The 27,873-nt window shown below is 42.6% G+C and overlaps 1 protein-coding gene across 1 annotated transcript; it reads right to left on the bottom strand.

Annotated features, from left to right (window-relative positions):
* Positions 1–696: 696 nt before the first annotated feature.
* Positions 697–26,485, bottom strand: numbl (NUMB like endocytic adaptor protein). Its single transcript, XM_062419776.1, has 9 exons — positions 26,392–26,485; positions 13,768–13,918; positions 11,181–11,255; positions 9,808–9,882; positions 6,752–6,892; positions 4,962–5,157; positions 4,564–4,833; positions 1,954–2,133; positions 697–1,865 (listed from the first exon to the last, which is right to left on the bottom strand). Exons 1-9 carry the CDS (start codon positions 26,430–26,432, stop codon positions 697–699), a joined length of 2,298 nt encoding a protein of 765 aa, XP_062275760.1. The 5' UTR covers positions 26,433–26,485.
* Between the last annotated feature and the right edge of the window lie 1,388 nt (positions 26,486–27,873).

Raw genomic sequence — 27,873 nt, 5'->3', positions numbered from 1 at the left:
GGTCAGTGAGTCCTTTTGGGGTTGGTAGGGTCGGGTCTCACGTGATTGGCTAGTCCTTTCAGGTATTCAAACGTCAGCTGTGCTTGGCTAAGATCAGCATCAATCTGTTCATCGGTCAACTAATCGCTTCTCTGCTTCTCTGCGCGTCTTGTGATGTAGCAAGACTATCCGCTAAGTTCTCCACCTAAAATCTCCACCAGAAACAAAACTGTCCAAAAACATCTCATGGGATCGGAATGCGTCTGAGTGGAGTCTGCTTTTAAAGAAAGAAACCACTGAACTGTGTCCCCCAGTAAAGTCCTCAGGCTGGCACATTCAGTTCATCCAGGGACTTGCAGCAAGTAAAGTAAAGCCAGAGTGGAGAAGTGAAAGCAGAGGAGAAAAGGTGGAAAGAAGTTGAAGTAGCAGGATTCAGTTCATCAAGTCTAGTGAGCTGGAGACCTGATCCTCCAATGGCAGCCCAGCAATCTGCCAACTTCCTCCCCAGCTCTCAAGGGAGTGTCAAGAAAGCAATTAAGATCATTAGAGTATTGACTCCTAAGAGAGCTTTAGCAGGTTGCTAGGCTGCCACAGAGTGGATGCTAGGCTAACTTTCAGGACCTGCATCCCATTCTAAGCACAGATGCTGGAATCAGCGCCCGGCTCTCTCAGGCTTTAACTCCAGGGCTAGCGCTACAGCTTTAAACCGACTCTGGCTTAGAGCTCAATCTCAAAAGTCTTTTGCAGATTGTTGGAAAATGGGTTGGCTGCTGCAGCTGGCGCCTTATTCCCTGGCTGCTGAGACGCTGGTTTGGACTCCAGTGCGGCCCACTTGGCCTCAAAACGATCGTCGTCGTGGGAATCTTTGGCCATCGGAGCTGTTAGCTGGCTGCCCTCTGGTGGCCAGCTGCTGCTACTGCTGCCTCCATTCCCCCCACTGCTGGAGGTCCCGTTCTGAAGGGCCATCGTGGCGCTGCCGAGTGGTGGGAGGCCATTAAGGGCTGTTGATAGTGGTGGAGTAGAAGAGAATGGCGGTGTGGAAAACCCTCCAATGTGCCCAACTGTACCAGCTGCTGCTGGGTAGGAATGGTGCTGGACAGCTGTTCCAAGTGGCCCCACCTTGGGTCCTCCTACGGCAGAGCCAATGGCACCTCCAGCACCAGATGAGCCAGTGGCAGTGCAGAAAACATTGGCCACCATTTGTGATGGCGTGATTCCTACCACAGGCACACTGGCGTTGGGGTAGGTCATACTGCTAGCCAGGCCTGGCATGTAGGTCTGCATGGGCACGAAAGCAGGTTGGACAGGCGGGCTGCCAAACATCCCCACAGGGGCCGGAGTAGAATCGAAGGCCAGGGGGAAGGGTTGCATGGTGCTTGGGAGGGAGCCTGGGAGCCCGGGGAGGGAGGGCTGGATCATGGATGCCCCTGTCATGCTTGGACCTGACATGGTGGGGATGGACATAGAAGGTAGAGACATCGGGGGGCCTGACACTGGAGGGCCTGGTATTAGAGGAACTGATGATATCGACATGGGTGGGAGGGGCATTGGGGCCTGACCTGAGAGAGCACAGGGGCCTGTGATGAGGGGTTTGGGCATGGTGCAAAGCGGCATGGAGATGGTAGAAATTGGGGCAGCTGATGCCTGACTGGACACCTGGTGACTCAACACAGATGGCGGTCCAGGGATGGTGGGGATGGTGGGGCCTGGAGGAGGGGATTGTTGAGCCTTGACAGCCTTGGAGACCTCCTCCAGCCATCTCTCTGCCTCGGAGGGTGTGCGTCTGTGTCCGCTCTGCATGTGCATCTGCATCTGGATCTGCATCGCCACTGAGACCGGAGGAGGAGAGTGGAGCTGGGGCTCCGGCTGCACCCAGGAAGACGTGGCTAGAGGGATGAAGTGAAAGATCAGGAACAAGTTTGCGCTACTGAATAAAATGCACTATTGTTTTTGGTCGGATGCATTTTTCCTTACCTTGCATTGGTGCAGGTGGTGGAGGCAGGACAGGGGGCACAGTGCAGGTCTGCGGGCCGTTTGCAGACGAAGAGGGGTTGGAGAAGAGCTCCTCTGACGGATTGGTGAAAGAGGCGTTGATCTGGCTACACAGGGCATTAATACTACTGTCTCCTTCGCCCGGCATCCCCATATCCATCTCTAGTACTAGCAAGAAAGGGACACATGAAGGGAGGCAAGGAGGAAAAAGGAGCAGGTCGTGGGGGAAATCATGGAGGAGGAAAGGAGGAGAAGTGGAATGGAAGATGGGGAGGATGAAGCAGAGGGACAAACAAACAGAAAATAGAGGGAAAATAAGTAAAGTGAAGTGTGCAAAACATTTGAAGGAGAGCCACACAAATAGTATTTAAGTGAGGTTACTAAATATTTTTTTTTAGCACAGATGGCTGCAATGTAGGTCTCTGCCCTCTCTTATCTTTATGCACTCTATAGGTACAGGTCTTGAATTGTATTGGAGGGTGCAGAGGGCACTGGAGGCATGTGTAAGGTGTAAGGTCCCCCATTAAAGATTTCTCGCTGCTGTGTTTGGCAACAACTGGCAACCCCGTGATCTGTCTCTTTCCCTATTTTCCTTGTCAATGTCCCACAGAGTTAAGATACACTCAAAGCACTTCATATGTGTTTCTGTGTGTGTGTGTGTGTGTGTGTGTGTGTGTGTGTGTGTGTGTGTGTGTGTGTGTGTGTGTGTGTGTGTGTTCTGTCAATGCAGGGGCAGGTTTAAGGGCTGGTAGAAGTCTTGCTGAAGGCTAACCAGGATAGCTAATTGACCGCTCAAATCAATACACACATTGTTCGGAGAGTCACAAGGGAGCAGAGAGGCAGTGGAATTGGTTGCTGCCGCTTAGTGCTTGCATCTGTGTGCATGTGTGTGTGTGTTTGTGTGTGTGTGTGTAAGAGAGAGAGAAAAGTGTAAGAGAGTGAGAAAGGAAGAAAGGCAGAGCACTGTGTATGGAGGATTCAAAATGCATCAAATCCACCACCACTGGATATATGGAGACTACCCATCATGGGAGTAGGAGATACGGATGTGGAGTGAGAGTGGGAGTTGAATGTTGTGGTTTAGTATTCCAGTCAGAGGACTCCCCCAGTCAACTCTCTCATCTTTCCTAATGACTATAATCAGCCTTGCTACTACGCGCTCTGATCCTGTGGCACCACACAGAGCGGATGTGTATATGTGTGTGTGTTTGTATGTGTGTGTGTGTGTGTGTGTGTTCCTGTGTGTGTGTGTGTGTGTGTGTGTACATGAACCTGTAGTAAGGCGAAGTCAGTTATTATTAATTGTCTTTAGTCAAAAGCCCTCAAAGTGGCACGCACCCAGCCATCAGCCCTGTTTCTAATAGCAATAATAACAGCAATTTATATAACTGCTTTTTATCTTGGGCCTCGTTCATTGGAAGGCGAGCGTCAGGATTAAAGAGGGGAATTACACCTTGTCTAGTTTTAAAAAAAGAAAAGAAAACAGGAATACAAATGCATGTGACATGTGCTGAAGGTTTATTCTGTAATATGATTGCTCAGACCCTTTCAGACGAGGGTCAGTGGTGTCACACCGGAGCCAAATGAAAAATGCAATTATGCTCCAATTTGCAACAGCAGTGACCCAAGTGGATCGCATAGTCCCCATGTCTAGTTTCTGTCTGAGTGAACAAGCAGTATCAACGCTGCTTGACCTCTTTAAAAAAACAATTTGGGGATTTAAGTCTGTGAAATCCTTCTAAACAATCTTTTGTTTGCAAGGCAAAGGTCTGATCTGATTTTACCGTAGGTACTGAAGAGGGATGTTGATATCAGGAGTAAATGAAATGACAAAACCTCATAGATACAAAATCTATGAGGTTTGTTGATGTTTCGACACTGTATTAGCCTTTTGCATTCATTGTACACTCATCTGCCACCAGAGGTGGTGAGATAGGCTCCCCTCTAACAACACAGAGCAAACATGCTTTTATATGTTTTTTTCTGACTCGAGACATAATTGCAGTGTGATATGAGAGAATTCTCAACAGCTTGAATGGTGTCAATCTATACACCGACTTCAAACCCAGCAGTATTCTAATTGTGTTTGTTCCATTGACTTGTGGGCTAAATGCTGTTACATTAGCTTTTCATCCTGAAATAAATGTAAACAAATGATGACCATTCCCTCTAAGGAACTGTACAAAAATGATTGGGATGACGGCTGAATCAAATTTTTCACTTTAAAAGAAGCAAAGCCCTCCCAAGCAAATTTAAAAGAAATAGAAATGGAAAAAAGCTACTCAAGTATCTCAACTAAACCCGGCACTGAGGGATTTTTTTTTTTTAATATCACAAATAAAGGCTGAAATAAAATGTAAACCCAAATTGAGAAAAACATTAAACGTTAACCTCCCATGCTTTCTCAAAAAAAAAAAAAAAAAAAAATATATATATATATATATATGTATATAGCTCTTGTAATTTTAATCCTAATTGACAAATGCATGTTGTCACAGCAGCAGAAGGTTGGGATTATCTGACCCTAATAAACAGAAGCAGGTCCCTTGTGGAACACCTGTGACTATAAACTTAAAGCACTCCTCAACTCACCAGGGTTCTTGGCCTGGAAGTCAGTCTTGCGTTGCAGCGTGGATGGCAGGTCATTGAGGCGGAGCGACAGCTGCCTTTTGAAGGGAGAGTTTTTCTGGCTGAGGGCAGGGAATCCCCGGAACGAGCCTTGACGCACCAGCTGCTCGATGGGCGCGTGGCGGCGAGGGATGGCGTGAGGCCCGCCAGGTTCTGGGCGCTCCATGGGGGACGCCGCACCCTCGGGTGGGGAGGCAGTGCCAGGTGGCAGGGCAGGGATAGCAGAAGGTTGGTCTGGAGGAGGAAGAGAGGAAAATGCATAATCTATAAATATGATATATTATCAGTGTTTTCTTTGAACTTTTTTAGGATCAAGTTCAACTTTTTGACTGATGTACACACACTTTGAAATGTCATCCTACCTTTCTTCTTCTCCTGCAGTTTGTCATCTCGCTCGCTGCTGCTGCAGGCAGCGTTGGCTCGGAAGGAGCCCTCTCGTACAAATGAAGTGCGAGTGGCATCAAAGGAGGCCGTCACGCCGCACTCCTTCTCCCTGCGCTGCTTCCTCTCCAGACAGGCAGCAAAGGCACAGCCAACTGCATGGCTCAGTCTCTCTCCCTGGAGGAGCAAACAAAAAACTGTGATTAAAATAATGATTGATTAATAAGCTATACATCCACAACATTATAATTAATCAGAATTTTGAGAGTATTTTGAGATGCATTAAGAATTTTGCAGACAGAAAAGAGAATGAGCATCTGAAAGCATAATTAGGGCTTGCACGCTTCTACAGTCTTCAGTGTCTTTTTGTCTACAGTGGGTTTTAAATATTCATATGCAACAAGCGTGATGTTGTTGAGGTCAACCTTCTAATCAAGTTCTAACATCCAAACACAATACAGCTGTCACAATACAGCTGTCACAGTGAGGATCGGATTAAGGTGCAATTATCAACCTCAAATCTCTCCTGTTGTCAAATGCCAAGATGAGTTCATGCACTGAATGCAGATAATTGCACGCTGCTTTCTGCAATAAATGAATACTTTCCCACCACCATCTTCACTCCTTCTCCATTTTTACACTCTCTGTGCAGCCATGACAGCTTTAATAGACAGACAGTTCAATTTAGGATGAGCAAACAGAGATGCGGAGAGCGTGGAGTGGAAATAGAGACGGACAGAGACAGAGATGGATAGATAACTCCGTGGGCTTCTGTCTAATCCCCTCTCCTAATCCCGCAGGTCTGTGCTGTGCTCTCCTCCGTCCACATTAATAATCCAACTCACGGTCTAAGCTGATGAAACCACCGCAGGTTTGAAACCACATTGGGCCATGACGGCACGGGGCTCAGATTCTGTTACAGCCGCCCTTGTATTTCAATCTTCCTCATCTTCGAGGTCAGTGAAACCGAGACAGCGGAGGTTAGAGATCAAATAAATATGAAAATCAAAATCGGTGAATCTCTGCAGAATGGGTTGATGTTAATAATAAATGCACGACACACTGTATAATATTGTAGTATGAGTTCAACAATTGAAAAAGGGCTGCAGCTGATCATAATTTTGATTGATTAATCCATTGATCAATTTATTGTTTGGAATATAAAATGTTAGAGGCACTTAAGTAAAGTTTAAGATTTATACTTTTAGTATATTTCAGTTTTATGCTTCTTTACATTTCTATTCCACTACATGTTGCAGTTTTTACTCCACTACATTTATCTGACAGCTGTAGCTACGGGTTACTTTTCAGATTAAGATTTTACCCTATAGCAACATATGATAAGCTTATATAATACAATGCAGTGTCCAGTTGGGGCTTTTTTTTATACTTTAAGTACACTGTGCTGATAATGTGTCTTTACTGATTTACTATGTATCACTTTATGTTACTTTATTTACTTTTGTACTGAAGTAAAGGATCTGAGTACTTCTTCTACAGCTGTTCCATTCACATCAGAATAAAACTGAGGAAATCAGCAAATCTTCACGTTTGCTTGTTAAATGACAAACAGAATTGTTGTTGATTACGTGTTTGTTCACTGGCTTATTGATTAATAGACTAATTGTTGCAGGACCTTCCATCGACAACCTTGACAAATGGCCGACCTATGAGACTGAAACTCCCACTTGGTTTCTACACTTTGAAAAGTCAATAACAAAGTGTGGAAAGCCTCAGGAGGAGAGATATGGAAGGTTAACTGTCTCCTCACCGAGTCCTTGAGAGCCATAAAGCAGTGGCACATCCACCGTCTGGTGGTCCCGTCTCGGCAGATGTAGGAGAAGGCCTTGTCATAGTTTCGATCAGGAGCGCAGAATGAAACCTTCTCTATGGTCTGGTCCACAATGAGGTCCTGAAAGAGACACAAAGGAAAAGAGACAGAGAGGTCAAAGAGAATCCGATTTGACAGCCGAGTACATTGAGTTGCTCCAGCAGGTAGATTGAATCAAATCACATCTGACATGGTTTTGTCTCTCTAACTGCAGCTTAACCGATGACAGACAGGAGATATAACTGCAATACTCAGCTCACCAGCTCATAGACTGATCCAATACTTGACACAGTGCTTTCAACCTTGTCACTCCAACCTATTTACACATCTCCCAATGACAGAAAAGAGAGTGACTACAGCCTAATGACACTGAACCCTCTTTTAATCTCTGGGATGGTTCCACCACTTGCCCTTCCTTCTACAAAAGGGTTATTCAGCCTGTCTCAGTGTCTATAGTGACTATAAAGGAAGCTAAGAGGGGCCCTACTCTTTCTCCGTGTACATTAAGGGGGCCCCGAGCTCACCTCTTAGACTCTAAGAAAGAAAGAAAAACAGAAAGAGAAGGAAAACAAGAGCCGAGTGGGGAGCAGAAAGGAACGAAAGAGACAGAGGGCTCACACACTCATCCACACACGTCCTTCCTCTCCTCCAGCGCCGCCAAAAACAAAGAGAGGGGAGGATGAGGAGAGAGGAAGAGGGCGGACGAGGACGGGAAAGGAGAAGAAAAGAAGGAGGGATGCAGGGATAAAGAGGTGGAAGAATAACAGTCCATTCATTGTGAGCCAATTAGGGAATGAAGGGGGATGCTGGTACCGAGGTGAAAGGCTGAGCAGTGAGCAATGTGTGTGCCTATGTGTGTGTGTGTGTGTGTGTGTGTGTATGTGTTTCAGAGGTTCATGAGTCTACACTCATGTGAGGTGTGCTTTTGAAAGTGTGTTGTGTTTGTGTGTGTGTGTATGTGGGTAAAGGTGACTCAGATCGTGTCACTGCATCATTGAAAGGAAGAATAAAACACAGCAACATGTGACTCAGGAAGTCTCTGTGCCTCAGGCAAAAAAAAAAAAAAAGCTGCTGAACAGAGAAATAATTTAGTTTTTATTTCTAGTGATTCATTATGAAGGTCATGCGGAGCCCACATACACTGAATAATGGTTGTGTGGGTGTTATTAAGGGCGGGCATGCTGATTCAGAGATGGAGTGATGGTGATGAGGAGGCACTGAAAGAAAGAAAGGAGGCAGGAGGAGACTTTATGGGTTGAAATTGATGGGCTTCTAATCAAATTTGAATAGGTTGACCATAATGTGCTTCATTAGAAATGCTAATGAGATCGTAAAGAGTCAAGGTCTACTGTCTACATACAATGACTTAATTGTAGAGCTGCAACTATTTGTCATTTGATTGGTTGGTCGATCAACAGAAAGATAAAACAGCAACGCATTTAATGAGTAATTTTAGAGCAAAAATGCAGCTGTTCAATTAGAGATGATTTGCTGTTTTTAAAAAATCTGAAATACTAATTTGAATATCTTTGAATTATGGATTGTTTGTTTAATAAAACTGAGAAAAATGTGAAGACGTCAATCAAGAAAAGTTGCATTTACAGAGGCAGCTGGGCTGGAGAGGAAAACGGAAATGTGATACGTAAACACATTTAACTCATTTTTTATTCCTGTCTTTGACTGATGTTCTGATGGTAAGCCTGCCATTATTATGTAGTATATCTAATTCTTACTGTCAACAAAATCCAAGGAAAAGACCAAAAACATCAATGCATTAGCCCATCTCTCAATGCAAAACCGTTCTGGGCACATTTGTTCCTCTTGAAGACATAAATCAGGTTAAAAATGGGTTAAAAAGATGCAGCTTAATTTAAAAAGAAATGGACAAAAAAGTGCATTTCTGTGGGACTATTTCCAACAGTGGTTTAATACACATTAGGTGAGTATTAACTGAAGCAGGACAGCGTGAGATTGACTCAAAATAAACATTCATTGTAACGACTGTCTCAACAGTGTGACTCACTCGTGTTTTATTAGCTGAATCAATTCCTTGTTGGTTTTAGTCTTTTTAATGAAAATAAGACCAATATAAAATATTGCTAGCCATATCCTTCAAAATGTTTAGATTAGATACATCACTGAGGGGGGGGAGGACTGAGGGCCTAGAAGAGGTATGAGGTCATGTGAGTGGCCCCTGAACAAAAAGAAAAGGAAAGAGAGAGAGAGAGAGAGAGAGAGAGAGAGAGAGAGAGAGAGAGAGAGAGAGAGAGAGAGAGAGAGAGAGAGAGAGAGAGAGAGAGAGAGAGAGAGAGCTTGTCCATTGGGCTCGCTCTCTCCTCTATTCTCTGCTGCTCTTTATTCTGCTTTGCTTTCAATAGAGCCACAGCTAGCTGCACTCACTGTAGGAGGCCTCCCTAGCCGCCAGACACTCCTCAAGTGCATATGTGTGTCTGTGTTTACTTGATCTTCCCTCCCCCACTAAGCACCTTCAGCAAGCAAACCGTGAGTCACATATGTCAGCTTTGAAACTACACACACACACAAACACAGGCCCAAACTAGCCTGGGAGCATCAAGACAGTGAATGTACGGTAGGTCCTTCTGCTGTCAGCCTGGACATCATCAAACTGGGGCAGACAGAGAATTAGTTGCTGATCTTAGGAGGGAAAATGTCCAAGTGTCTTACTGGAATATGCATGTAGGAGAAAAGTTCGATTTGTTTTGCAATCACTCTATTTCTGTTTTTTATTGATCCATCTCTCTGTCTATCTTTTACTTTCCCTTTGTTGTAAAAGGATGGGTCTGGAGACAGAGATAAATAACCTGAGTGCTGTATACTGTATATGACTGGAGGACACATACTTCTTTGTCCTTGTTGCCAGAAGTGAGTGATGAGGTAGGTAGAAAGGAAAGAGACAGGAAAGACAGAAAGGAGGACAAAAAAGGAGATAGAGGCCACACACACACACACACACACAAAGAAAAAAGTTTGCTTACCTTAGTTTTATCATCCACCACCCTTAGTCCATCAGCTGAAACCCACAACACTGCCTTCACTGTCTTTTTCCCACTCTGGACGGACAGAAAACAGTAGAGAGTGAATTATTTATATGGTAACAGGAGACTGACCAAGTAACTAAGCAAACTGTTCTTGTACAGGTGGGATCAACAAGCTATTAGCATATAGAGGCATTTGTCGTCCTGGTCACGGTTGTGTTCAGTGTTTCATTGCATCTTTAGACCAGATGAGGTAGTGGTGGGTTAAGAGTGGAGAGGCGGGCTGAGGTGAAAACTGTGCCAGCTGGCACTAACAGTCATTTCTCCAGAGGAGGGCACCAGGCAAAGTTAATAACACACTCAGCATGGGCTGGGCTAAAAATACACAGGCTAAAAAAGCAGTGACTCCATGTGAGTGTGGAAGTGTGTGAAAGTGTGGATATGAGTCGGCATATGCATGTGTGAGTAAGGGAAAAAGAAAGCCGGCGCGCCACAGAAAATGGCTTTGGCTGTGAACCGATAAGGAGCCTCAATTTCTGCGTAATCCCATTGAGAGGAAGAGAGAGGGAGTGAGAGGGGAGGTGAAGAAACTGAGGATAATGGAAGGATAAGAGGGAAAAGGGGACACTAAATGAGGAAATGGAGCAGGGAATTCTAGAAAAAAGACTACTGTGGAAGAAAGTTTGCTGATAGGATGCTGATAAAGATGGAAGATGGAAATAGAGTCGATCCAGCGAAGAGCACCGAAAGAGAGAAACAAATGGAAGGAAATTGGTGCGAGAGGAGACAGAGACAAGAGAAAGAGAGAATGCATTAAACTGTATCTCCTGTATACATTAAACTGGCTGTGGTTCATTTAGTTTTAACAGCCTCTCTCTCTCAGATCTTCTGAAAGCCTAAAGTTAGTGTAGTGTGAGTGTACATTTTTCTTCACTGAATAGAGTAAAATGTTGTCTAGCTTAATCCCCATGACAAAAAAAAAGAGCAGAAGAAAGTGGCATAGACTGCTGTTTTCTACACCGCAGCGTGTGTGTGTGTGTCTGCGTGTGTGTGTGTCTCTCTGACACTAGCCAGTCTGTGTCACTCTGTTCACACGCTCCTTGTCCGAATCCAGCTTCCCAAGGGGGGCAAAATGTGTATGTGTGTGTGTATGTGTGTGTGTGTGTATCAGTGTGTGTAAGTGTGTTTGGCAGCCCTGATCTCATTTTCTGTTCTCTTGGGTGAACAAGGATCAGTCAGATAGAAAGACTGACGAGCAGACAGGAATACAGTCCACCACCAGGGAGCACGATGTGAGAGATGGAAGAGGTAAAGAGAAAATAACAAGAAGGGAGAGGTGTGTGTGTGTGTGTGTGTGTGTGTAGGATACTCACAACTTTTAGCTTTTTCACCGCCTCCTCACATACATGCATCCCTCTCGACTCTTCCACCTCCACCAAACCCAGGTACTGCAGAGTAGGAAAGGCAGACATCTTATTAGCCAGAACAAAACAGATGTTTGTCATGTAGTTATTTTCAGAAATGCATTTCATTATATTTTTATGTTTTAGCATTACTGCTCATCTAACCTTCTTACCCATATAGAGAGAGGGTCAAAACAAAAGACAGAGACAGAGAAGTGACATAAAAGCAACCAAAGCCTCATTAGTCCTCATCAGTATTTCTCTAAGTGCTATGAAATTGACATGTAAGTAGCTAATAAGCACCCATACTGGATTTAAAGCTGCATGCTGCTGCTGATAATGAGGACAGGAGAGAAAGCAGGATTGGAGGAATTTATAGCCTCACATCCTCTACTGTTGTCTCTCCGGTGTTCTGCTCTGTGGTGTACGGAGAGCCCACAGGGACACAATTAAAACTCCACAGTTCTGTTCGAGTCAAGAGCCAAGTGACGAGGAATAGAGGGAGAAAAGTTTTCAGAGTTTTAAGGAGTGCTCTGAGTTTAGGTTAGACTGGTCCCTGAATTGAAATACCCACTGTAAACAAACTGTGGCAAAGTGTTACAGTTTTATAATGAGATTTTAACATTTTGAGCTAGCGGGTGAAAAATACAACTTTTGTTGCCAGAAGAAGTGGAGGTGATGGGCAGTGTTGGGAAAGTTACTTGAAAATGTAATAAATTATTCATTACTAATTGAAAAATGTCATGACTACTAATTACTGAACACCAAAAGTAATAAACAGTATTCACGTTGCTTGTTTAATTACTTTTGTTAGTCTTTAAACAACTCCAAGTCCTCCACACCCTCACGTAATCAGAGTTTAATACGTGTGGAAATGCAGAAATTGAGACATTATGGTTTCATAAGCCTTAGCCTACATTTAGTTTGAAGTTAGCAACAGTGAGGGCACAGAGGAGTCCAGAGGTAAAGTAAGCTAGTCACTAACGTTAGCAAAAAGCACTCCTCTCCTTTTAGCTTGTTTGAACCTCAAAGCCTACTTTTGATAATGTTAGCAAGCCAGCTATAGACACCTGTATGACAACTTTAGAGTTACTGGGAGTCACATTTCTGAGGACAGGGGACAGGTTTTTTTTTTTCTCTTGGAAAACTTTTCCACTTCCCCCCAAAGTTGCTGCTATTCAGAGACTCAACTTTTGTCTCAGTTTTAAGTTTAAGCACTTTTTTTGGGTTGTTGCTCCAGTTCAGCAGCTCTTGAAGAAGTGTTAATAATAGTACTTATGAATATATTTGGAATACAAGACAGAGAACTGAGAAAGAAAAGATGAACAAGGGAACAGGAAAGAAAGAATAGCAATAATAAAGAGGCTGAGAAGTTTTATGCTAGCATCTCTCACTATAGAGCTCACAACTCCTCTTCACTACCCATCTCATTGCTAAGTCTGTGGAGCATAACCATCAGGAGCATTTTCCATTAGCCTGCCTCATGCTGTCTCCCTTAGTTCTCTGTCTCTTTCAGCCTTGTATTTGTCTTTTTCATCTGTTTTCTCCATTCAATCCGAAGGCTTTTTTTGTTTTTCACCTCTCTTATCCAATTCTCCAGTATGTCTCTCACACACACACTCATTTAATATCTCCCAGCGTCTCTCAGTCCCCTCTGTGTGCCCTCATCCCTCACCCTGTCATTTCCTCTCCTTTCCTTAATCTATAACTCCACCTTGTTGTCATTCCCCCCATCTTTGCCCTCCATCTTTACCGTCATTGCCTCTCCAGTTCTTCAACAAATCACTTCGGCTCTCAGCGATAGACATATTTGTACACCCTCACACTGGAGCCGGTTTTCAGTATATGGGGCCATTAATAATTCTTTTGCGTTTAATGCATGTGAGAATAAATCTGCCTTTTGTTCCAAAGTCCAAGAACAACATGGTTCCTGTGAGAATAAAATGCAGTCCCTGTCCCAATTCTTTTTCAAAAAATGTTTAGAATGTAACATCATATGTAAATGACAACAGTGTGGTGCTACATTGCTGTTACATAACAGACCTACATGTATTAGGTATAAATAGAGCATCTTACATGGCCTTGCCCACAAGTAGCTTCTGGCTGTAGCCTTCTTCTGTGATGTTCAAGGATAAAGTGCTGAATAAATGAGGATCCAGTGCACCTGTTATTGTAGAGTGTCCTCTCACAGCCCTGACATGAGTTATAGTTTGAGTGTACTCAACCCAGAAAACCTTCATTTACCCTTTCATCTGGCCCTCTGATTTACTGAGTTGGGGTTCATGTTACTATATACACACGGTAAAGTCAATTCCTCACTCAGAGTGGGAGGATTACTTTTGTCAACATACTATACATTAATAACTGTCAGACATGATTGACTCTTATCTGTTTTTTATACTGATGAATAATGATCCTGATGGTAATATTAACCTTTTGTGTTTAAATTAAAATACAGGGCGTCTGGGGTAGAAATTAAATAAAATATTCTTTTTGATTGTACTAGTTGCTACATTTGGGCCTTTGGGTACATGATGACCTGCTGTGGATAACGTACCCGCACAGCAAAGTTACATTTGCCCTTGCGTACAGCCTCCTCGTCAGCCTGCCACTGATGCGGTCTGCTGGCCTCTGGCACATAGGTGGGCTTCTTCCTCCTCAGGCTCTGACGAAGCTTGTTCATCTCCGGGGTCACGTGCTCCCTGGTACTGTGGGCACAGAGAGGGATTCTGGTTTAGTCCTCTAAAACGCAGCGGGTCAAAGGTAGCTGTGCAATTTGTTGAAGAGATTAAAAAAACAAAACAATGACATGATGGCATCATCATAAAAAACAGACTCCCTAACACAGACAAAACAATGAAAACAGCTTTGATTTATTCTCAGTTTAGCAGACTCAGTTTAAGGCTCATGTCACAGTGCAAAAACTACCATTTTAAAAAAAAAGAAAATGCCACTTTATAGCTATGCACAGACACTGCAGTGTGTTTCGTACAGGATTATGAGTGAAGTGGGATGGATTTCATTGATTAGTTCAAGCTTGTTATGTAGTAATCATGCCTAACAAGGCAGTCACTATATTAGTGTCATAAACACTTTCCGCCATGATGCCCCATTGATTTTCATTCAGAGGCAAGCTGTACAAATCAAACAGGTAGAATGTAACGCTAATGCACACAAAGCACGGGGCATGCTTTCATCTCTCAAGAAACATCAAGAAAACTGAGCAAGTGCTGATCAGCGCACACACACACTCCAATCCTCCGAATACACACAAACCTCTATCCGCTGCTTAATTAGATCATTCAGCCCGCTGGCCTGCTTAGCGATGCTAATTTTTCAGCATAATGAGACATGACGCCATCAAAACATGACCTGCTTAAAAATGATAATTACTGTTTTCATTCCCCCACAGTCACATCCTCTCTCAACAGAAGATCTGGAGTACAAAAAAAACATCTCTCCCCCTGTATGCATCCTTTTCCTTTATCAAGACTCCACATCACCAGCCTCTCTGTTGCCTATGTCAAAATTCCTAGATCATTAGATCCAACTAGTAAGCCCACCAAGAACCTCGGAACTTTTGTAAAGTGAATAAAGTGCAATCAAAAGCAAACTTATGGTATTTTCTTACCGTCTGGTTGGCCCATAAATAGGCTTCCCGGCTATAACAGGGTGTGAAATTGCACAAATCTTCCATTGAAGATGTGCAACGTCCATATGTAAAGTAGTCATCTTCATACTGAAGGAAAGGAAACTCTCCTGCTCTATCACACAGGTCAGAGTGTTCATACAAATATATATATACACACACACCGAAAGATCACTTCTCATAATCATAACGACATTACTGGTAATGGGATCCAAAGGCTTGTGTACTGGAAGCGTGTGTAATCAGATGTTCTTGCTCGCCTCACAAACGCACACTGAGACGTGTGTGTAATGCGGAGTATTCAAATGCAACTGCTGCAGAACAGCTCGAGTGGCTTTACTCATTCCTGGCATGTGAGGCATTCGTCCTCTGCCAAGTGCAGACACACACACACAAGCACAAAAACACACACAAGCCCCTCTGCAGCTCGATGCACACACATGTCAAAGCTTGTGCAGTCATTTCTGGGCAAAGCGCCAGCAGACTGGCACCTGGCTGGCACCATAACTGCTGCAGCAGGTGTGAACGCGTTTGCGTGAGTGCATGAAAGCTAGCTGGTGTGTAATTCCCCACAAGAGACGTAGAAAGGGGGAATTATGGAGGCTGAGTGGGGGAAATGAGGTGCTAGTTAGGAAATGCCCTATTACTGCCCTCATATGGTTTGGGACAGCAGGAGAGGAGGAGGAGTAGTGAGCGAATACGACTGGCATCTAATGCCAATTCACAGGGGAAATGAAACGATGTGAACCCAGAGTACTGTTACAAGTGAAAAATGACTGGACTGGATGAGATGGGATGGAAATGAAAGAAGAGGAGTAATGAAGAAATGAGGTAAGACAATTAGTAATGATCCTGTTCATCATCCATCAGTCATCTTGTCCTAATAAATAGGAATGTGAGGAGGTTGAGTGTTTGAAAACAATACATGCCGAACTACAGCACTGAGGATAAAAAATACAACTCAGACTGGCAAACCAGCAAAATACAGACTTAAAACCACAGAAATCCATTCCATGCTGACAGCATGCTGCAGCAGCATTTCTTTAAACTCAGATGAATCATTTACATCCGTATTTAATGAATGAAGGATTGCATTTATCCATTTAGACCAAAGACTTATTTTCACAAGAGAAATACCTTCTGTTGACACTGAGATTAACATTCAGTTTAAAAAATCCCCTCCTACACATTCTTACATTGTACCAATTGTATTCACACTTGTAAAGACAACAAAGGATTCATAATTTAATGATTCAGATTAAATATACACCATACTGTAATTACAAATGTGTTGGCTGTTGAAGAAATGTCAAAACATATAAATTACATTCTTCAAGATGCTTCGCAGCTGCCGACTAACCCGTAAAGAGTGAGCTTAATTCACCATCAACACCAACCAGTTCAGCACCACAGCACACACACACACACTCAAATCAATATTTTACCCAGTGCAAGCATTTTATATTGTAGCTTCAATGAAGTGGACAAGTGAATACAAAAGGTGTAGAAGTGGAGGTATAGTCAATGAGGTGAGAAAATGTTGTAACACGCCCAATATCCTGCTCATCACTCAATCATCCACTTCTAATAAAAAGGTGGTTGAGTGGTTTGATGCCAGAGGGCCACCCAGCTAGAAGGATGAAAACAGGATGAGGATAGAAAAAAGCAGATAAATCAACAAACACAAAAGCAACAACACTTTTAACAGTACTGCACCGATTGGGCATTTAACTACTACAACACTGTCGGACCTGCGATGGAAAAAATGATTCAGCAGAAAAAGAAAGTGTTTTTTTCTCCCACATATTCGTCTTTCTAGTGAAAACTTGGCACTTACATTACCCATAATGCAACATGACTTCTGACAGTTCAGATGGAAACTGAAGTGACAACACTCACGCAATTTATCAGACTTTGCTCAGCTCCTTCTGGACATGCTTTCATGTGTAAAATCTGTGAAGTTCCTTGATATAAACTCTTCTATCTTCTGTACGGTAAAGTTAAAGCGGTAAAAAGCGGTTTGATATGGAGGATATCTGTGGAATTATATTGCTCGCAAAACACACAAACACAAACCCTTGATATCATTTCAAATATGAGCTAAGCCAGACTGCAGTGGACACACAGAAGTGAAACAAGATAATAGTCCTCCTCTTGCTGAGCGCCACAGTTTGAAATGAGTAGAAATCTGGTAGTAAAATGCTCTTTGATGCAGTCAGACACATTAGGGTGGAGGCATTTCCCAGCATGCAACATGCAAAGGCCTCGCATAGCAGTGACCTCACCCTGCACAACAAGAACCATCTGCACGAGGAAAACAAGACAGAAGAGAGGCAGACGAAGGGCGGCGATCTGGCAGGCAAGGATGCAAAACATAAAAATAAATCTATAAATCAACGGCGTGAATGAATTCCTACTCTCGTCACGCAACCCACGCAAAAATCACGAGCACTTCAGTGTAGACTATACAAACATGAGGCCTGGTGCCAAAAAACATAGTTGTTCCCCATCCAGTGTTTGAGTTAGCAGCCATCTGGAATGTATTGTTACAGAGGACATGGCAACAGGGACGACTTATGATCAGACTTTCAAGTCTGTTCGACCAAGCTGACCTCTCTTCATTACTGCTTCCTTCCCTGGTCCTCCCAATTCTTCTTCCCTGGTGTTTATACTCCACATGTTCTCTTTGTTCTGCTCATGTCCAGAAGATGTGATGGTGGATGCAAAACAAAAAGGCTTGAAGCAGAGAGTCTCCAGCTCTTGAGATGTGAATGTGAGGAAATGGGTTTCACAGTTTTGAATTCAGCATAAAAAAATTGCCTACGCGGACAGACTAATAAAATGCTCCAGCTTGTTAAATTAGTGTACGTAAGTTAACTGTATGTATGTGCGTGTTTAATTTTACTAAACTACTTAATAATGCACTTTAGCTTGATAAATGCACACTCTGTTTGTATTTCACAGACACAATTTAATATCATTGTGTATTTGTACGTGTTGGTGTGTGTGTGTGTCACCTCTGTCTTCCCTCCATATAATCTGTGTTAAGACTACATGAACTCATGAGTGTCCAGCTGTGTTTTGTGGTCGCCAGATGTGAGTTTGATTGATATCTTTGGCTCTTTCTCTCTCTTTCTCTCTCTCACACACACACACACACACACACACAATGTTCCTCCTGATCCAGATGTTCTGTTTCGAATGGATCAGAGATTTTGGCAAAACAGGACACACTCCTCCCTCACACTTCGTCTCAACCAGATGCTCACTAATCACACCTCATACAAGGAAGGAGACTGAGATATTGCCCCACACACGCGCGCACGCACACACACACGCACACACCCCATGAGTCACTGCCACCTTGCATTACGGTAAGCTAGCCATATGTGTGAAGCTCCCAAGAGACGACACACGCAGAGGGGACAGCGAGAGGTGGAGGAAGTGTACATGAGTGTTTGTGTGTGTGTGTGTGTGTGCGGGTTGCAGCAGCAGGGGATTGTCTTGGCTTAGTCATCACTGAGCTGACCACTTTATATGGACACAATGTACGTCTCCCTCTCTCTTCAGCTGAATCCAAGTTGTGTCTTGCTGGCTAAACAACTGAGAAGCTGATGTGTTTTGCCAAAACCTTCGGTGTGACTCAGAGCGAATCTAAAGGTCAAAAAATACAAGAGCTACATACAGTGCAAAGCAAATCTCGAAATGTTTCAGAGGACATGAATTCCACATAAATAAGTCATATACTTTACATTTCATCAAACCATAGTGTAGCTCAATACCAAGCATAGTTATTTAAAACAAGGGTTAACAGTTTCACACCATCTGAAAAGCATAAACACATTGAGTAGCAAATCCAGTTTACTTATTATGTACAAATTAGTTTTCCCAAAGTTTTTATATTAAACCCACAATAACTGATTTTTGGCCGCTTTGAGGCAGAAAAACAAGCTATAAACACAACACTTCACACACATAATTCATTGCTTTTTAAGTTTATATGCTGAACTTAGCAAAAGTTGCTTATTTACGCATCAAGCAGTTACGGAGCAACATTATCATTCATTTGGAGCTGTGTTTCTGTCTACCTGATGAATTTAAGTTCAATATAATATTGATAACATCTTCCTCCTGTGACGAAAAATGCTAAATCTAAGACACTAATTGGGGATAATTCTCTGCAGGTTCACCATTACAAGTAATGCCTCTAACATTTCAGTCGTTTTATACATTGTTATTATGGAAGTAATGGTTTGTTGTTATAGAAAATTGATTATAGCCGTCTTTTTCTGTCATCGTTAACTCATGATGTCACTCACACTGTGGCTGTGCTTGCACATCCCATGAGTACTACTTTCTAATATGGCACAGTTTATAAGTTGAAATTAAAAGCTTGACTAATCATTTAGCCTTTCTGTTTTAAAGGAAGTTTCTTCATAATCAATTTCAATAGTAAGTCATCTCTGGGCTGAAAGACAACATATTAACAATACATCGGGCCTTAGAATTCAATCAAAAACACATTATACACATACTCATTATGCTGACACACAGAATCTCTCTCTCACACACACACACAGAAAACTGACCCAGTTTCTGGGCCCTGCAGACTTTAACTGACACTGAGTAACCCGGATAAGGACTTTGACTCTTACTATCATCCAAAACTCTCTGTCTCACACAGACACAGAAAGGGACAGGTGGTCTGTGATTGTGATTAAAAAATAAGAATTGTGACGTAGCAGAGATAAACCAGGGCACTTGTGTTTACACTGAAGCCTGACCCAGGACAGGATGGACTTATTCATTGCAGTGGTTTATGAGGCTGTATGGCAGTTTGCCTGTGCATGTGTCTAACAGAGACAGGCAGAGTTCAGGCTACGCCATGCTCCTGTAAGCTCAGTGTTTCTTCCTGGTTTTGTACTGGACAGATAGAGTGAAGCAGAGTACTCGAAGACACACGTGTTTACCGTGTTGCTGGTAACATGAGCAGATCGGTATCAGTTTGACCTCTGGGCTTTTAGCAGAGCTGTAGACTTGAGACTTGAGCCTTAAGTCTCAAAAAGAAGGACATAAGACGTGACTTGGACTTCACTGCTGTGAGACTTGACTCCATAAAGACTTGATTTGAAGGCAAAAACATTTGCACGTCTCAAGTGCTGAAGCACTACAATCCCAGAACACTACAAGCATAAATAAAACAGAGTCAGACACGCCTCGTAGTGCTGAATATTCACTTATCAGCTAAATTATTACGTTACATTTATGAAACCTTTTTGTCATTTTAATGGAAAGCATTAATGTGAAAGACCTTTATATGACTTGCTATTTGCCTTAATGTCTAAAATGACTTGAGGATTGATTTGAATGTGCCCCAAAAGACTTAAAGACAGCAGTACAATGCTGTTTTTAGCCTAGCATAGCACAGTAACTGAAAAGAGATTGTAAATAAGCATAGTCCCTGTAATGTCAGTGTATTGGTTCATATTAGGTCAAAATGATAAAATATCCGTCCAGATGTGCCCTCAAAAAGAAAAGAAAAAACACCTGAATAAATGGGATCTCTAATTCTGCGATTAAGTCGGAAGAGGTTACAGAACAGATTGGTGGTGAGCTGAAATGTTCCAGGTCAACACAATACCACAAATCACTCAATTATAGTATCAGTAAGTCACTTCCACAGAAACAGTGGAAAGAAGACTGCTGAAATAAAGACATAAAAAGCCATGTATAGACTGTACTCATGCTGCTTCTTCTGTACCCAAATGAAACATAAACACCCTTAGGTGCAGCAGTTACAGTGGGCAAATATAAAGAGGCAGAACATCTCATAACAGAACATACAGATCAGTGCTGTATACAGTACAGTGTGTGGGTGGCTTATGTAGCAGACTTTACTGTAAGTGAGGAGGCAAAAATGTACTGCATCAGTAATGGCCCTGTAGGTGTGTGTGTGTGTATATGTGTGTAAGTGTGTCTAAAGAGTGATGTACAGTGACAGCTGAAACAGAGACATGCGCTTTACCATCAGCCTGGCACCCACTGTGACTATTGTCTCTGTCATTCTCTCTCTCCTTTGAACATTCTCACTGACACACACAGACACACAGACACACTCACACAGACACACACACACACACACATATATGTATATGCACAACCTTCAGTTTGCTCCATAAACTAGGCCCACCACTCTATAAAAAGGGGTCAGTGGGTTCATACATCTCTCTTTCATTGAAATTCAGGACTGCGCCACAATCCATAGTAGTTTCTATGCAGTGCTCCTCATTGGTCAATACTGTTCATTACAGCATTAACTGTAGAACAGTGGTACCTTTCTGAATGATTTTCCACACTGTGAAATGCAGGATTTATGAAGTCAGTTCTATTTGTTTGATATTAGATTTCCCAATATTTCCTGTGCTTTGTGTAGGGTTCATATTTTCATATTTAAGGATGACTAAAACAGAGGAGACACACTTACTGTCTGACTTAACGGTCAGCAAATAACTCAATACCCAGCAGCACACCAGTACATAAAAATCTTGATTTATTTTGATTTTTATGCGAGGAAATGGCTATCTAAAGTCATTTCTTGGTACATTTGCTCTAGCGAGAAGGTGCAAACACGACAGAAATTGCCCAAAACTGAGTCAAAGATGCTAATAACCTGAAAAAATGCATTACAAATTCAAGCAACCCCTAATAAAAATGTTTTATTGACAGTGTAGCTGTAATGTTAACAAAAAAGGAGCTGTTGACATTTTTACTTTGTGAATTCAGTTCCAAATGAACTGAGCCAATGAGTTAAAGACAGATTATTTGTTCAGGTTGAAACTAACACTCATGAGTAATATTTTCTTTTACTGCTATTTGCTTTGTCCTGCTGCTGGTTGTATTGATTATGTTGTATTTGTCACTGCAGTCTATGAGATATGGCATCTCATAAGAGAGAATAAGTGAAATGAATTAGACGAAAGAAGACAATGTGTGTGTGTGTGTGTGTGTGTGTGTGTGTGTGTGTGTGTGTGTGTGTGTGTGTGTGTGTGTGTGTGTGTGTGTGTGTCACGACGTCAACATGGTTACTAATTAGCTTGACATTGACTCGTAGACGTGCACACAAACATCTCCTGTCTTGTCCTTCTTCTGAGCCTCTAATGCATTATGATGTTTCAGAGGGGGTTCTGAGTAGGATGAAGCATTTACAGAGAGCTGTGTTAAGTATATTAGCTGGTGGTCATCTTGCATAATGAGGTTGAGTTGCCCTCTGTGACGCAGGTCTCAGTGCAGTGCGGGCATTCGGTGCATTTTAACAGTAACAGGTGAATGAGAAAGATGTTGCAACCATGACGATGAACAGAGAGACCGGGTGAGGAGGTGACTCAATCTGTTGATCCAGGATCAGGTCTGTGATTATTAGGGCGTCATTCTTAAATCAAAACATGTGTGCAAGCAATCAAGACACTCCTGGTCACAGATGGAGGAGGGAGGATTTTAAGCTGAGTGTGCATGACACAGAAAAGATACAGAATCTCATTTTTAAAATGCATTTCAGTGTTTGTAGCCAGAAGGTTGCAACATTTGGTTTGCTGTAAGTGTTAAAGTCTCTGTGGAAAAAAGCTGGGCCACAAAAGAGCCAGAAAGCATGGTGTGTTGAAGCATTTTTGAACACATCCAGACTCTGTATCTTTTTTACTTGACATTAGTTTTAACACGTAACATAAATTGCAATTTCATCCAACTTTCATTTAGTCGTTTATAAAAGGTTGCTGAAATCTGGGAACATGGTGAGTTTAACACAAACAATCAGACAGGGTCAAGCCAACAGTTAAGTCAGAGAATATCTAAACAACTTTACATGGAGGTCAAATGAAAGTGAGTGCACCCAAAATGCCATTAACCATCATATCATGTCAAAGCTGAGCCAGGACGTCAGCTTGTAATCTGTGATGGATAGTTTAAATTGCCAGATATATTTTACCCTTCTCCTTCTTTTTCTCTATCAAACAAGTCTGATTAACCTTTAAAACCTGTCTAATCATCTAAATGCTTGTATTTCTCATCGTGTCTTATTTCTTTTTTAGCAAAGACACTCCATTCCCTCAGATAAATGAGCTTGTCTAGTGAACTACACTCTCAGCAATTAACTTGACAAATACAATTTTATTACTGAAACGTATGATGGCCAAAATGAAAAGAAAATGAAATGATATTTTAAGTTCATTCCTCATCGAGTTATGAATTCAACATTTACAATTTAAATGTGAAGCAAACCGAGAGAGAAAGGGAGAGAGACATCGAAGTTAATCTTGACATCTCAGTGCCCGACATCGAGACACGATAACTTTTAGACAAGGTGGGTAAACTCTGGGGAAGGTGCTTGGAATGAAATTACCTGTCAGCACAATGAAGATGGATGAATCCAGGAAGCAGCACAGGTGTCCAGAGTCGTCTCTGTCGTGGTTTGACTACAGCTAAATGAGATTTACTGGCATTCAGGCTTAAACAGAACAACATAAAATCATGCTCAAACACACTGGCACACACTGTGAAGTCTGTGCACTTGGCATGCACACAGTTTATTCAGTACCTTCAGATCAGCTAAATTCAATAAAAAAACTTAATCTTCTCTTAAAAGAAAAACAACCAAATTCAAATCAAAAATGATAAAGCACCAGGAGAAGTAGAGTAAAAAAATACAGAGGAATAATCAATGCAGTGGGTGCAGCGGCTGCATAAGGAGGTCAGTCCACAGTGCTTGTGGTTTGGGAAAACATCCTGCAATTAAGATTATTCCCTCCCCAGTCTTTTCTGCAGATAGGATTTAGCTGGGAAACTTCAAATTAATGCTTTTTTTATCCAAAGTGAGAGAGAGCGAGTGTGTGATGCCTAGGAGACACACACACACACACATTCACACATGTAGATACACATGCTCTGTCACCTCAGCACCCACCGGGAGACGCACACCCTCACACGCACACCTATTATCCTCTTCTTCCACAGCTTATCACAGTGCTGTTTCACAGCCCCCTCCTGCTACTGCTTAAATACCCACCCACCCAAGTTAAGCCGACAGAAGATTGTTTGCGTGTGTATGTGAGTGTTCTGCAAGAAAAAGTGTTTGTGTGTCCTTAAGTGCATACATCAAAATACATGCATGCATTTGTGCTGTACTTGCTTGCATGTGTCCATACCTGTGTGCACATGCTTAGTTTAAAAGAGAGGCAGATTAACATAACAATATCCAAATCCTTCTTTGCCCTTGAAACAGCAGGCCAAGAGGGTACGGACCATGCTAGCTTGGATGTGTGATTGTAACTGTGTGTGTGTGTGTGTGTGTGTGTATCTCTACCTCTGTATGCATTCATGTGTGTGTGGCATGTGCCTGCATATGTGTCAAAGTCTGAGTGCATTCCTGTATGCCAGGGCGAGTCTGTAACTGTGACGGGAAAAGTGCGCGTGTACTTGTGTGTGTGTGTGTATGGGTGTGTGTGGTGGCAACTAATCTAAACACAGTGCAGCCAGGCGAGAAGTGGAGCAGTCTGGTCGATATGCTCTGGTATCATATTGTGGTGCTGTGTTCCCACTTTGTATTCTCTCCTATCAGTCTGGACCATTGCTATAGGCCAGCTTATCATCAGCACTAAGTCTCTGATATTACATTAAAGTGTGTGGTACAATTTCATCTCAGGGGTATTTCAAACTCACAAAACGGAAATTATTGAATAACCTGAGAGACACTCACACCTATGTGTGAACCTCATACTTAACACCAATAGTCACAGTCACAACTACAGGGTGCTACACAGATGCTGAAAAAGCTTATTTCACTGAACACAAACATTTCACAACTTTAAACAATGAACTCAAAAATGTTCCAAAACTGAAGAGTCTATTGTTGCCATGGCAATATCTCAATGTCTTGTCAACCCCACCTTGAATTGTGCAGATTGTACGTCAGACTTTTGTGTCAGCGAAGAATGCCAAGTGACCCCAGTGTGCTTATGCAGCTTGCATTCACACAAACATAACTCTCTGTCAAAAAGAAGTTGAATTTAACCTTGATCTCTTGGTTTTTTTAAGAAATTCAGCGTCTATTGGAAACTGATGCTTTCATACAAACATTCACATTTTTCAGATTGAATCTATTCTATTCATCATCTTTCTACATCTTTTTCTGTTTTCTCTTTATCCTATCTGTCTCCAATGTGTGTGAAAAGGCTTCTCCTCCCATTTTGAGAGTGTTTAAATAATTCTCTCTTATGTTAACATACATCTGTGGTGTATTTTTGCTATTTCTACAAGCTATATGATGACAGAGAAACCAAGTAACACGTTCTTGAGTCCGTTTCTATCTCGTGCTTCCTCTGCTGAAATATAAGGTAGGGAATTCATATTTTCTCCATTAGAGATCAACCATACCATGACCTCTTCCTCTAATACGCTCTCCTCCCTCTTAATTTTCACCCTGCGCTTTTCAAACTCAACTTTCACACCCCTCCTCTCATCCTTCCTCCTGTTGACTCTCCCTGTCTTGCAATTCTTCACTTGTCCTCGTTTCACTCGTTACATAGGTCTCTGTGGCCCACTGTACTCTCACTCTTCTCTTCGCCTCGTTCTTTTTCTGTTTTCCAAAACACATGAGAGCTGTCCTTTCTCGATTGTCTCATCATGAGGGAGGCATGAGAGAAAGAGAGAGAGAGAAAGAGAGGAAGTGTTGTATTCAGGAGGAAATTTAAACAAACCGGTCCCTCCCTTCAGCCTGACATGACTTGGAAAGATACATCTTGTGCTCACACACACACACACACACACACACACACACACACACACACACACACACACACACACACACACACACACACACACACACACACACAAAAACACACATACACACACACACACATATATATATGAACAGACTCAGATCTCTACATGCACACAAAAACACATGAATGCACAAACACTGCAAAAAAAAAAAAACAGAAAGATGTTGGGTGTTTGTATCAATTTAGCAGGTTTAATCCCTTCCATATGGGCATGGGGGCTAATGCATCTGCTAAGGCTATTAGCCGCTATGAGCCCTGTGGATACAGGCTAGACTAGACCTATTACCAGTTTGGCAGTGCCTGAAAATATCACTGTAGCAAATAACTCAACAACAACAGCAACAACAACAAACCACGGCTACCATTGTCATGAACACCGCAGATCTCCTGTTGACCTCCATAGAGCTTGCATATTTCTGCCTTGTTGAAACAGGGTCAACTTGATGGACAGAAAAAGAGGTTAGGCTGGGAAAAATAGCCCACGGTGCTGATTGCTACAGTAACAGTCGACCCAGTTTAAAAACAAAATACACTCAAGTGCAAAATCAAACATACACACGTGCAGAAAAATATATAAATGTATGCATGGATACGTATAAAGTGAATACACATACATAAGCTGGAGGTCACCAGCCAGTTCCTGCACACACATACACACACAAACACAATGTTCACACCCCCTACTCTCTTTTTGACTCACCTGAGTTCAATGGCCTCTGCCATCTCGCCAGTAGAACTCATCTCACACAGAAAACAGCAGCAGATGAGAGGAGATGCAGAGATGACAAGCTGAGAGAAAGAACTCCCTCAGACTAGCGGCCACAACGATAACAACAGCACAAGAAAAAGATGAGAGGAGGAGAGGAGCGAGCGAGCGTGTGACGTGATTGCGCTCAGAGTGAGGGACAGGGAGGAGAGGGAGTGTAGAGAGAGAGAGAGAGAGAGAGAGAGAGAAAGAGAGAGAACCACACCTCTTCTTAAGGGATTAACTTGGAAAAAGGAGTCCTGATGCACTCGCAAGTACACAGTGCACGGGTGATGTAACCAAACACAATCAAAACTGCCCACCAACATACAGGATTGAGCGTCTGATAGACAGATACACACAAACAAATACCGTACAAGCACGAATGCTCACAGCTGCTCCAAAAATAAAGACAAATCAATGTTTGATGCTCCAAATCCTGGGAGTAAGGAAAGAAGGCAGTGGGAGGATAGAAAGAAAGAGAAAGAGAAAGGGGAGGGGTGATTAAGCGAGTCATGGCGGGAGGTGACACAGTTTTCTTTGCTCTCCATCTGCTATGGGCGCACTGGTCAAGAGTGCACTGGGGGAGAGGGCGAGAACTGGGGCTGAAGCCTGGGGAGAGCCACTGGAGCTGGAACTGGGGAATAGGGTCAGGGCTGGAAGATGTGTTTAACGTGAGGACTGGAACTATGCCGGGTAGTATGTTTCACCAGGGGCATTACTGGACTTGAGGAAGAGGGCTGCTCCCCAGTACTCAAAGGGCAGGGCACAAAAATACAGCCCAACAGATGATTAAGTAGTGCTTTACTTCCTTTTCAAACTTATGAAACCTAGAAACCACAGCTGCTCGATTACTTGGTAGTATGAGCTTTGCATGTTTTGGGTATTCATTGGTTTTTCTTGCACCACATTTTCAAGCTGGGAAAAAGATTCATTCTTTAGAACATTTCGGGGAAAACTGTCTCTGAAAAACATTTGTGCGCAGGTGCTGAGGTGTGGTAAATGTGGTGAGAGCTGGCCTCTCACTTGCTACAGTTACAGTAAATCTAGTTTACGAGTTTGTTTGCAGGGATCGGGAAGAGGTTTGTGGGTCACGTTGCAAAGACCTGATTTACATACTGTTTAGTTCAATTCTTCTATTGTATATCAAATGTGGAGCAGTCAATGTATCAGACTGCCTTTACATTACACCACCATTTACAAATTATGTAAAGAAGAAAAATGGAAATCTTGCTCCAAATATAAAAAAAACTACCCAATTTAATAGTGGAGTAAGAGCAGCAAAGTAGCTAATACTCACTTACTACAAAAGCTTAAGCGGGAGATATGTACAATGTTGTGAGCAGGGGCAGGGATTGAAGGTCGAGGGCTGGTGCAGGGATAGAGACAAAGATCAATTGAGGATTAAAGCTAGAACTAGAATAAAGACTGTGATTA

This window comes from Scomber scombrus, chromosome 5 (assembly GCF_963691925.1).
Source record: "Scomber scombrus chromosome 5, fScoSco1.1, whole genome shotgun sequence".
Lineage (NCBI taxonomy): Eukaryota > Metazoa > Chordata > Actinopteri > Scombriformes > Scombridae > Scomber > Scomber scombrus.
Note: the sequence above shows the minus strand (reverse complement) of the source record. Positions and strands in the feature narration are given on the sequence as shown.